Here is a 13,304-nt window from a genome sequence, read left to right on the forward strand (position 1 = left end):
CAATTGCTTTGGTATAATGTCGTGCTCCAAGGAGTAATTCTGGAGCTCGGTACCAGAATGTTACAACCACTGGATCCAAATCTGCTAAAGGCTTCAAAGGTGAATTAAATAATCGGGCAAAGCCCATGTCAGCTGTAACAACAACAAGAAAACCACATAAGTAAACAGATAGGTCTACTTTACTTATACAGTTCCATTTGTCAGTGTTATTAACCAAGAGTGTGCTCAGACCTGGTGTAGAGGATAAAGTACCTTACTGTTTTACCTACTGAAATGTAACAAAGCTTGAGATCACAGTCTTTTTGAATAAACTGTCACTCAGCTCTTGAACTAGGTTATAACAAGCTCTGTTGCCAGATCTCCAGGTTAAGGCTGATCCTCTGACAGATCTCTTTCAGAGGGGCACACCTATGGGCCCTCTGAACAGAGTGGGGCTTTCCATTATTTGCATCAACAAGCCTACTCACTGATGTCATCAGAGCTGACAACACAGGACTTTAACACTATTTCCTCATCTACATAGCCAGAGTTTCACTAACTTAATTTTAAAACTCAAAGCACTTTTTAAATTGGAAAAGGGTTTATTTCAGTCTTAAGCTTTTTCACATGAGTCAGAAGTTCAAAAGATCACAAACCCAAGGCCCCAAGTTGGCCCTGAAGAGAATCCATGGCACAAGTACCATGCCATTAAGCTACTTAGGTATGGACTTTGCCCTGATAATCCGTAATCTGGGACTCTGTCTCTGTATGACATCATATGCAGGATCACTACACACAAGACTGGATGACCCCTATTTATCACCCACTAGGAGATATCAAGATTTACAACCATCTGGATAAGCTTAGTTCTGTTCTAACATATTTTTACTGGAGTAGATTCTCCTTTAACTGACAATTATGGATAGGGAAAGCCCAAATTTTGGCAAAGAAAAAAAACTTGAATCAGATTATCAAATGTTTCATTTGAAATGTCAGTGCTTGAAAACACAGTACCACCTAAACCTCCCAACAGCAGGCACCAATATATAGATGTATATAAAGGAGATCTTAAAGGTGCTATGGAAAAATCTTCTTAAACCAGATGGTAAAGGACACATTTAAAACTGCTCGTTAGCTGGGCCTAGTCTATTCTGCATGCCCAGAACTCATTTGAATCTGACACTGTGACATCGGACTGAAGAGGTCCATACCTTCAGAAACTCATCTAAGGCCAAAAGCATTTGGCAGCCCCAAGATAAGCACTGACAGCATCAGACACCAATGACAGGCAATGGCGTATGGTACACCAAACAGCACCACATGTTCTCACAGCTAAGAATCTGCAAAGTCTGTATCATAAAAGAGCATTTAAAAAGTATATTTAAAAGGGGAGAGTGAGCTTTAGGAACTCATGAAGGAGGATGAGGGAGTGAAGAACAGCCAAGTGTTACTGGGCCAGTGAGGAGGAGGTACACAGTTACAGGTGCCTCTCCTTCAGTGGTTTTCAACCTGTGGGTTATGACCTCTTTGTGCATTGAACCCTTTCACAGTGGTTGCCTAAGACCACAGGAAAAAAAACACAGACAGTTACATTATAACTTATAACAGTAGCACAATTACAATTATGGGGCTGGCGAGATAGCTCAGAAGTTAAGAGCAATGGTTGGTTTTCCCGAGGTCCTGAGTTCAATTCCCAGCATGCATATGATGGCTCACAACCATCTGTAAAAAGATGTGGTGCCCTCTCCTGGCATGCAGGCATACATTCAGGCAGAAAATTGAATACATAACATAAATAAATAAATCTTAAAATTTACAGTCATGAAGTAGCCATGAATATAATTTTATGGTTGGGGGTCAACAACCACATTAAAGCGCAGCATTAGGAAGTTATGAGAACCACTGCTCTACTTTGTATCAAACATTGCAACAGAAACTACAGTTGTGTTCTGTGTTCTTACAATTCTGTATCATAATTACACTAATTTATAACTTAATTATAAGTCTTCTACTCTAGAACCAAACAAGTCAAATATGTGACTAACACTGCTTGGCAAAATGACAATGAAAGCAGCAACCAGTTAGAACAGATTTAGATATCCCTACAGATTGTCACCCTGGAGAGGCCTGATGCTGAATGCCATGAATGCCTTTGCCTTCTACAAGGCCTACAGCAGCTCAGGATAAGCCTCGGTCAGCTCCTCGGCCAGAGGATGCATGCACAGAAGAATCAAAGTGGCTGGAGACAGAGGCTACCAGCTCCACAGGCTGTTTAACTAAGGCAGAGGGTAGGAGGAAGCCTGGGTGGCTTATTTTACAACTACAGCATCATTCTCTAAGGATCGCCTAACACTGGGGGGGAAGGTTTTTCCTTTTATGTACATTCTTTTGAAATGTTTTTGACATTTGAAACTAGAATATGTGCACATTGACAGAGAAAACAGTGACACTGCTGCCTACAGCATTTAAAAGTGTACTCAACTATGACTCATCAAAGATATAACATACCAATTTTCACTCTTCCTCGCTCAGGACCTTCACCCATAACTAAAATATTAGCAGGTTTCTGTGGAAACAAACAAACAAATCTTTTCAGTAGACAGTAGTTTTTCTTTAAATAGACAAATATGTCAATATAACATAAATCTACTTAAATAAAAACTTTTACTGAAAAATTAAAATTACAGAAGAAACTGCATGCACATACAGCAAAGTGCAGGTCCCAGTGCAGTGGCAGACAGCTGTGGCTGCCAATCAACGGTTTTCACTGTGGAGCACTGAAAACTTACAATGCTGAGGTTCTCTTTTTTTCTTTCTTTTTTGAGACAGGATCTCAAGATGTAGCCTTGACTAGCCTGGAAGTCACCATGTCGACAATGGACCATGGCAGCCTTAAACTCCCAGTGATCTGCTGGTGTCCATCTCCCACTTTTTGTTTTGTTTCTCATTCTTACTCTGCAGTTCTGGCTGGCCTAGAACTTGTGATGTACACAGACTGGCCTTGTGGGGGGTGACTCTCACTATGTCCTTCTGAGTGCTGGGATTCTGGTAAGAGCCACCAGTCTGACACATGCTTTCAATTATATAAAATATTCTAAGAGTTTAAGGAAAGAATCTCCACAGATCATTTAATACAAAGTGTCAAATTAATTACAGGCAAGAATTCACCTGATATTCTTTTTTGAAAGCCAGGAGATACACACCTATGTTCAACATAAAGAAATCTAACACGGTCTTTTTCTAAACAAGTTGGCATAGTAATAGTAATTTTTCATTAAACTCTTTGTTTTTCATGAGACTCTTTGTTTTTAAATAAAAAGGAAGATAAAGTTTAACATGAGATTTTGCCAAAGTAGAATTTTAGTTTTAAACTCCACAACCACATTCTTCACCTGGGGCAGCTGGCCAAGTGCCAGACATGAGTGTTACTTTAACAATGTTTCTGGTGAGTTCACTCAGTGAGCTGATGCTGCCCAGAGGGTGGAACAGTCTCCCCACACCACAGCCACCACTCAACGCTGGGTCAGTCTCTGTGGAGTCAGGCAGTGATTCCATTCAGTGAGGGAAATTCTGGCCTCAACTCATACCACAGGATATGGCCGTGAATGGAATTCTCTTCTTGGGGTTCTAAGCCTCCTGATGCTTGTCTTCTTCTTAACCTTATTTTGAGTCTCTTCCCATCAAACCCATCTTCTGTACCATTGCTAGGGTTGTCTTTCTAAAAGACAAATGTGATGTCACCTTCCCAGCCTCCCACCACACCCCATTACTGGGATCTTCTACAGCAGCATGATAAAGACTACACAAAGACTAGGAGAAACAGAACACAACACTGCAGACTGTGATTAGAATCAGATGTTATTTATTGGTTTTAGATAGGATCTCATTCGTAGGCTGTCCTCAAACTCATGTAGCTGAGGATATTATATTCCTAACCCTCCCCCCCACACACCAGGTTTATGTGGTAGTGGGCACAGAACCAGGACTTTGTGCATACTGAACACTGGGCAAGCACTCTATCAACAGAGTTACACCCCAACTCCAGAACTAAGTTTTTTTTTGTTTGTTTGTTTAAGTTTCTGTGAATAAAGATTAGAACAAAAGTGTTAAAGTAACAGAGAACATGGATCATTTTCTCAAAGAGCCCTTAAGATAATTTCATGTTGTTGCTATTACAACATTCCTGCAAGGCTACAGTTAAGAGCACTGGCCTACAAGTAGGAAGGCTGGGGTTTTGACCCTGGTACCCACAAAGCAAGCTGGGATCCCATGTACCTTAACTCTATTCCAGAGAGGCACAGACAGGCTGGGGCTTGCTGGCTTCTTATTTATCTCAGAGCAAAGCCCCAGGTTCAGCAAGAGACCCTGCCTCAAAGGAATACACAGAGAATGATAGACAAGGGTACCTACCTGCCACTCTCTTCTGGCCTGCCTCAATCACATGAGCCCACCCCCCCTTCATCAACTCCTCCCTGGATTAGATCTGCCCTTGCAATGGTACACATAACACACCTTCGAGCTGGTTTCTACTATGTATAGTCCACCGCCACCACGACCACCCTGCTCTGTATATCCTCTCTTCTCTGGGTAGACCATGATCTCTCTGATTCCTTCACTGACAGAAATAAAAACATGAATGTAAATAATTCACGCTCTAATGTCACACCGAGTTTAAGTCTCTTTTACTGCCCCTCCTCTACCCACAACAAATCCTACCAGTTTTTCCAAAGCTATAAGCAGATTAACTGCTTTGCTGTGGTGGAGTTAGACCAACCCTAGAAAATTATGTCCCTCCCTGGCGAAAGCAAAATTGTAACTATTCTCCTGTGACTTGAAGTGAAACGGGAAGCCTTCTTCTCTCCATAAACATTTTTCTCCCCGTGTTTAACAGACCTTTGAAGGCACCAGATGGGAACACTGACCTAGTCTGGCACCAAGTAAAAGGGAAAACCTCTTTGCTTCACCTTAGTTTTCTTTTATTCTTTTAAGAACAAGTGCTCTGCCAGGTGTTGGTGGCATACACCTTTAATCCCAGCACTTGGGAGGCAAAAACAGACGGATCTATCTGAGTTTGAGGCCAGATTGGTCTACAGAGCTAGTTCCAGGACAGGCTCCAAAGCAATACAGAGAAACCCTGCCTTCAGAAACCAAAACCAAACCAAAACAAAAAGCTCTCACTATATACAGGCCTGGCTGTCCTGGAACTAACTCACTCTGTAGACCACGATAACCTCGGGATCTACCAGACTCTGCCTCCTGAGTGCCCGGCCCAGCCAGCTTCTTTTTATTCTAAACTTACTGGACTGATCAAGTTTTGAACCTGAGCTTAAGGATAGCTATGGAATAGTTTCTTTTGTCAAGGTCTGACCTGGCATTTGTGTTTGTGGCCAAATTTCTAGAATTGATTTTTTAATTATTTATTTTATGTGTATGAGGATTTTATTTTTTGCTTGCATGTATATATGTGCATGACTGCTGCCCATAGAGATCAGAAGAGATCTTGGATCTTCTAGAACTGGAGTTATAGATAGTATAATCACTATGTGGGCACTGGGAATCAAACCCTGGCTCTCTCAAAGAGTAACAAGAGCTATAAACCAATTAACCATCTCTCTAGGCCCTACTATTACAATTTTCTTTGTTAGGTTATTCCCTATCTGGTTATAATCTGAAACTGCTCTTGGGGCTAAAAGCCCATTTAGTCAACATTTTAGTTTTTCTCACAACACTGTCAGGCTTTTGTGTTTGGGTGCTAGGGGATGGAGTTCTGGTCCTCAAGCCTTAAGATGGTTACTTTACCCTGGCCTGAGAAGACTTTAAACAACTACAGTGTACCTTGAAGATCAGGTTTTCTTTTGTAAATGTTTAGAAATCTGGACTATAATAAAAATCTAAGGTCTGATGACTGCTAAAGTTAGACTGGGTGGTATATTTTTTATGCCTTTTGGTAGCACACTTGAAAACATTTTTATATGCTTTTCTACAGAATGATTCAGGCAAATTTTAAATCCTATTCAGAAAAACTATTTTATGGTATTTGTCTATTATTACTTTATTTCTCTTTTGTAGTAAAGACAAAAAGTCAAGAGAAGAAAGCCTGAGAGCTTACTAATGCATCACAATAGGATCTCAGCAATCTGAGTCCCAGCAAATTCTTGTGTCTAGTAACAAGAACCCACACACACTGGTCCTGTTTTTGGAAACATTACTGACAACTTTTGTTCAAACAATGGGAGCAGTCCCCTAAATTATTTAATAATGTACTCCCACAGGTCATATGAAAAATGGAGAGAAAAATCTTTAACAGGCTGTTAAAGCTGTCACACAGCTATCTCTCCTGTAATAGGGCATGTACACATACCCACAGTTTGTAGCTCACTATGTATGTTGAATGTCAATGTTAAGTACATGTAAAGTACTGATCTAGATACCAAAGTGTTCTTCACATTCAGTCTGCAGATATAGGAGGAAACTGGCTACCTGGTCATTTAAGCAAAATCCTGTTGGCACAAGCACAATACTCATAAACTACAACCATTGCAAACCTCATATTAAGTTTGCCTTCACTATTACCATGTCTGTTTTACCCTTGTCCAAATTGTATAGAAGAACTCATGTTTTACTTGCTACCTAATTAAACAACCTAGAAATTCAGAGTGTAAATCCACGGAATCCCAAACAAATCCCAAGTAATGACTATACCTAACAATTATAGTCTTTTCCTTCCAAAAAGCTGTTTAAAGAAAATGTTTAATGCACTCCTGACAATCTCATCTGTCATAAGGTCTTAAAGGCTCATCAGTATTATATACACCAGAATTTCCCTCCCCCCTTTAGGCTGGGTAATATTCCATTATATGTACATGCTACATTGTAGTGAGGTAGTCCTTCTGTAGCACTGACCACGCCCATTGGGGGGTGGAGCGATGGGCGGAGGTGACCTGAGGAAGGAGGTCGGAGGGGGCCAGGAAGGCGCTCGCTCTTTCTGGCGTGACTCGGACAGGAGAGGATCGGGTTGAATTTCCTGGTGTTCATCTGTCTAGGTTGTAAGTTATTTCTCCCTGAATAAACATCTATTCGGCCTATTTGTTTATCCTGATCCTTATTTACCGCAATACTACATTGCTTTTATGTGCTCATCCATCAATGGACATCCATGTTGCTTCTTTGCTATTATGGATAATGGTTCTAATAAGAATTTACAGGGATGAGGAAATAGCTTAGTCACAAGAACACAAGTTCAAATCCCAGAACCCATATGAAAAGCTAAGTGTGGTGATATGTACTCTTAATTCCAGTCCCGAGATGGTGGAGACAGACCCTGGGATAGCCAAGTCCTGGGCTGATGAGGGAACCAGTCTCCAACAGCAAAGTGGATGCTGGCCTGAGGAAGAGGTAAGGTTGAATTCTGGCTTCCATGAGCACCCACACCCACATCCAGGCTGAGCTCTGGCCTCCATGAGCACCTAAATAGAGACAGGCAGACACAGAGACAGACAGCCACATGCACCCCTGCATGCATGCACAGAGTTTTAAAAAGGCATTTACGGATACCTTTCTGAAACCTCTCTTCGAGTTCTTCTGGGTACATATCCAGAAGTGCAATGGCTGTGTTTTGTGTGGTAACTGCACATTTAACTGTCACTCTTTTCCACAACAGTTAATCATTTTACATTTCCCTCCAAAGTACAAAAGGACTAAACATCCTCTGATAACTGCATGAGAAATTCCTATGAATTCCTCGTTACAGTCAGTCATGTGGAAAGTATCAACCCACACTCCTGCTATCACCAGGTAATGGGAGAGAAACATGGGAATAACTTATCCCAATGACTTCAGCCAGAGCCTCTGGGAGTTTGTTAGTATAGAATATTAACATTTCTGCTGGCTGGGTCACAGTGCCCAGGTGTTTGAGTCAAACATTATTCTAGATATGTCTATGAACTACAGACTTGGAACCTCTTCTGGGAGGTGGTAGGACCTTCCTGTGAGGCCCAGGCGAACCCTTGTCATGGCTCACTGGAAGCTTACTCTTCATGGGATTGGGAGCTCAGCTTCACTGCTTTCTGTAAAATGTTCTGCTCCATTTCTCAGTCTCTATCATTGCAGCATAAAGCCCAACCAAAGGCCCAAAGTTCTGTCTGTTATGAACCGGGAGCTCCAAAACCATGAGACATAGTACATCCTTTTTCCCAGTAAGTTAACCATGTCAACTACTTCACTACAGTGCTGCAAATCCAATACCCTCTGTCCTGTGAATAAGTGTCTAATCAAATGAAGGCTCTAGTTGAAAAAGACTGACTGTGAGCAATGTTTATTCTATGTCAAACTGGATCTCCAGTTTGCAGCCTATCCTGCATATTTGGAATAACTAGGCCTCTAAAATGCAAGAGTATTAGTTGTAAAAGCTCAATGTTCCACGTTTATTTTTGAGAGTGAATATAGCCAGGGTGGCCTCAAAATTGTGATCCTCCTGCCTCTGCTTCTTGGGTGCTGGGATCACAGACATGCTCAAACCAGTATTTGTATTAATGATAAACCTGATTTAATTAAATGGAAAGTTTTGTAAATCTTTGGCTATTATCAAAAGGGTATTTTCAGGGTGTGTATATCAGTTAACCATCTCACCAGTTTCTTGTAGTAAGCTAGAACATTCCACTGACTGGTCAAGTCCTAACATAAGGAATCTACCTACATACATGTGTTTCAGGCATCACTGTCACCATTTATCAACCTTAGTTCAAAGGCACAGAAACTATAATGGATTACGTGTTATATTTGTTCTGATCAGTGTTTCATCTGCATATAATGCTTAAGAATGTGAAGCTAAGCTGTGTGGCTTCTGAACAGCGTCTGAGAGTAAACATCTTATTACCGCATATGTCAGCATCATATGTAGCTATTTGAAGAATTATAGACCCCAAATTAAGTCCAAATTTAAGTGTTAGCTGACAGCAAGTGCTTACACTTTTAGAAATGTAGTCTTTCATTTTGAAAGCTAGGCTTGAGAGGTTGGCACCTGAGCAGTGACCAGCTTTAAGGAACCTGCCATGGTAAGTGTCCATATAACAGCTCTAAGACCAGTATGCCTGGGATACACAGGACATTGATGCTTAATAAGAATAAGGATACCACCAGAAAACACAGAAAACCAAGTGGGTTCATAGGAGCTCACAGACACTGAACTGACAACCAGGGAGCCTGCATAGACTGACCTAAGTCCTCTGTATATATGCTACAGTGGTATAGCTTGGTCTTCTTGGGGGCCTCCGAACTGTGGGAGCAGGGCCTGTCTCCCACTCTATTGCTGGCTTTTAGGACCCTACTCTTCATACTGGGTTGCTTTGTCCAGCCTGAATACAAGCGAAGTGTTTAGTCTTACTACAACTTGATATGCCATGTTTTGTTGACATCCATGGGAGGTCTGTCCTTTTCTGAATAGAAGTAGAGGAGCAGATTGGGAAAAGGTTGCAGAAGAGAGGTGGTAGGGGGAACTGGAAGAAGAGGAGGGAGGAAAACTGCAGTTGGGATGTAAAATAAATAAATATTATAAAAAAAAAAAAAAAAGAAAGAAAAAGAAAAGCAATGATACACCCAACAGAGCACAACAGGGAAATCTCACTTCAAGGAAGCCACAAGAGGAGGTGCTGCCACATGAAGAACATTCCAGATATATGACTAGCCAGGGAGTGTGGTGCATGTAGAAGGGTAATGAACAGTGCCTGGTTAATACCGCTCAACATTGCTAGCATGCAGTGACAAGACCATTAACTTTTGGTACATGTCATTAGTATTTGGACAGCATGTATAGACAATAGATGTTTTTTCTTGTCTTCTGTTAAGGTGCTCTGGTCTCCCAAACCCTTTTTTTCTTGAGATGGTATTGCCAGAACCATCTGAAAGAACCAATTCTTCATTAGCCCAAGTCAGAGAGCATTTCTACATTGCATAAAAGTTTTACCAAAAGAGAGGAGAAACCGGATCTCTAGTTTCTTTGTCACCATTTTTAGTTCATTCTATTGCAAGCAGCCCAGTGACAAACTTAAACACCGATTAAGAAAGCCACTCAAAGGCCAGGTGGAAGTGGCGCATGCCTTTAATCCCAGCACTTGGGAGGCAGAGGCAGAAGGATCTCTGTGAGTTGGAGATCAGCCTGCTCTACAGAGTGAGTTCCAGGAATCCTGTCTTGTAAACAAACAAATAGTCACTCAGAATTTCCTGAATAAACACATATTTTTTAAATGAATTACTAACTGGAATTTTCATTCATGAAGAAAGCTGGTAGTACAAAACAGACAGAAAAAACAGATGTTTTTGTCATTTAGACTATTTCTGGGGTTGAATTTATCTGAACGATTTTTCTATTTTGTCCTGTAAACCCACTGTTTATAATATAAGCACAGTATTTCAATTCTATCAGGAAAGGAGTTAGCATAAGGAAAAGGATTTAACCAAACTTCTTTGTTACTGGCCCCAAAGGTGCTGCAGGTGTGAAAGCCAGGACAAAATGACTCCTGCTCGGTGCTTTGACAGGGATTACTTCAGGCTAGAGGAAAATAGAGGCTGACTGGACACCCTCATCCAAGAAACACTGAATAAACACCACAGGACAGTGGCCCTGGGGTTGGTTCCACTTCATTCTGAATTTATTCTTATGTAACATGTGGTCAGAGACGAAATTCCTGCCCCATGCATGTAGTTGTTTAAAAGAAGAGTGTCAATTTCAGTTACCACCTTTAAAAACAAAAGAACTAAAAAAATAAACAAAACAAAACCCAATTTACTTATGCAACGAGGAAGCAATCCAAGTAATTTGAACCTATGAAGACTTAATAATAATACATCAGATGGGTTTTTTAAAAATCAGACAAGGGCTGGGGAAACAGCTCAATAGGTACATGCACATGTATGAGGATCTGACTCCCAGCACCCATTCAAACCCAAGTGTGGCTGTAATTCTACTGTAGAAAATGGTGGACTTCCCAAGGCTAGATGGGAAATAGCCAGCACTAGGTCCAGTAAGCAGCACTGTCTAAGCTAACAGTGAAGAAAGCTACAGAGGAGATAGCTGACTGCCACCTCCTGTGAGTAAATTCATCCTATGGACGGCACAAGGACAGTCCACATACACACCACCATATCCCAAGAGCTGCAGGCAAGGTTTTCTACAGAGCGGGGAAAAGTGCCCACTATAAACATATTTCCTGGTTCAACCCAGCTGTGGATCAACTCACCAAATCCCTGTGCAACACCCAGTTGGCATGGAGATAGTGAATCCCATCTAGGATCTGGTACAACAGTGACTTCACCATTCCCCGAGGTAACTGAACTGGCTTCTTGTTGGCTTTTGAAGCTCTGTGAAACTTAATTATATGCTGAAAGAAAGAGAAAACCACAAGAAGCTTTACAAATAAGAAGGGGCAGTGCTGAGATCGATCACCCAGGGTGCTGACAACACTACAGCACAGCGGAGCTGGCACGCACAGGAAGCATGTCCTAACCACCAAGGGCCAGCTCCATTCTAAGTCATGTGACGGCATCTCAGGAAATGAAAGAAGGCAGAGAGGCAGGAACTAGCATGCTCTTCCTTTCAAAATATAATTAAAACTAATTACATCTGGGGCACTATGGATCTGTTTACCTGGCAGGATTTTTTTTTCTGTAAAGATTAATTAAAAAGGTGGAAAGACAAAATTATGATTGACTGAACAGCACAGGTGTGGTACCAATTTCTGATACCCACAGGCTACGAAGAGCAAATGGATATTTCAGTAATACACATCCAGTGTATACACACTAAAGAAATGATAACAAATAGATAACCAGCTCAAGCTGGGTACACTTAGAAACATAAAGCATCCAGATGAGGAAAGAGCCTGCCTAGTATCTCGCAAAGATTTCCCTGTACAAGTGACTAGACAACTAGAGAGAAATGAAGTACAACTTTATCAATTAAAAAAGATTTCTTCCTTTCTAATTCTCAAACTCGCAATGAGCTTCTTTACCTTCTATGGAACACCCGTAAATGTGAGGAGCATCTCAGGTCAGCTGTGCCTCCTACACCACTGCACACTCATCTCTAGCACATATGGCACAGGGGCACGGCACTTCATTATACTATACAGAATAGCACACAGAAGAAATAACTAGTAAGCTGTGAACCAAAGAGCCACATTTCTCAAGAGGGAAAATGCAGTAAAACATTTGCAGTGAGAAGAAATGCATACCTGTTGGCATTTGAATAACAGCACCAGGTAACCTTAAGTTTCTTCTCAGTTTTTTACCTCAGATAGTACTTAATAGCTTAGAATATGTAACACCTATCCTAAAATGTGATATCAACTCTATTAGTAAGAAGAAAATCCAACTCTCTAAATGTAATAAAAATAGGTTTAAATAGAGTATATTAAAGAACTAAAAGCTTTCAGGTTCCCAGAATAAAAACCAAGTAGAGGAGGTAAGATAATTAAAGGTGTATTTCTTCAGGGTCACACTTCAAATATTACAGTGATTTCCCCAAAACTAGCACTTAAAGACCCATAAACAAGCAAACAAACAAACAAATAAACAAATGTCTACAGCATGGGAATTTCTTGCCTACATATTCTTCATATTCCAAGGCTAATACACAGTACACAGGCTATAAATCACACCAATGCCTAAAGATTTTCAAAACATCCCTTAATTATAACTTTTGCTGCCTTATGTCAATCAACATATAATATTCCAATTAAAGTAGGAAAAAATAATAAAGTTGTAAGTTTTTGGGAAATGAACTGTCCTGTTTTTATTAAAGTAATGCTAAAAATATTTATTTGCCTTCAGAATTAGAAAAATAATGAAGAAGGCGATGATGAATTACATATGTATGTATATATATAAAAAATTGTATCCAACATAGCTTACATGTAAAGTGCCTTCTACATCACACTAAACACAATATATAACTATTGTCTATGTCTTCAGACAACCCCTTCCTGCTTTTTCATGCCCTATACTGTGTGTGCGTGTGTGTGTGTGAGAGAGAGAGAGGAGAGAGAAAGGAGAGAGAGAGAAGAGAGATTGAGTCACTGAATTTAATTAAGGTTAGGTACATGAACATGGGTGATAGGAAGGCTAATGTTTTTTTGTTGATTTAAGATAAGATACATTTACATTTTTATCGATATAGTATGAGTCTTTCATGGTATTGGCTAAACCAGTAAACTGTAATCACTCATTTGAGAAATTATCAATACACAATTTGGGTCTAAATATGTAAAAATGGGACAGGCCATAAAAACCTAAGAAACAATCCCACAAGAAATGCTACACTCTACTTTTGT

The 13,304-nt window shown here is 40.5% G+C and overlaps 1 protein-coding gene across 6 annotated transcripts in view; it reads right to left on the reverse strand.

Moving 5' to 3' along the window:
- Cdk8 (cyclin dependent kinase 8) overlaps window positions 1-13,304 on the reverse strand; it is a 63,074-nt gene that overhangs the window by 17,663 nt on the left and 32,107 nt on the right. For all 6 annotated transcript variants that reach the window (XM_051205519.1, XM_051205521.1, XM_051205518.1 and 3 more), the window contains exons 4-6: window positions 11,214-11,354; window positions 2,488-2,545; window positions 1-132 (exon numbers count right to left, since the gene is read on the reverse strand). In XM_051205519.1, coding sequence (XP_051061476.1) covers window positions 1-132; window positions 2,488-2,545; window positions 11,214-11,354 — 331 coding nt within the window. The remainder of the gene's footprint in view (window positions 133-2,487; window positions 2,546-11,213; window positions 11,355-13,304) is intronic.

The sequence above is a fragment of the Phodopus roborovskii genome, unplaced genomic scaffold (genome assembly GCF_943737965.1).
Source record: "Phodopus roborovskii unplaced genomic scaffold, PHOROB, whole genome shotgun sequence".
In the NCBI taxonomy this organism is placed as follows: Eukaryota; Metazoa; Chordata; class Mammalia; order Rodentia; family Cricetidae; genus Phodopus; species Phodopus roborovskii.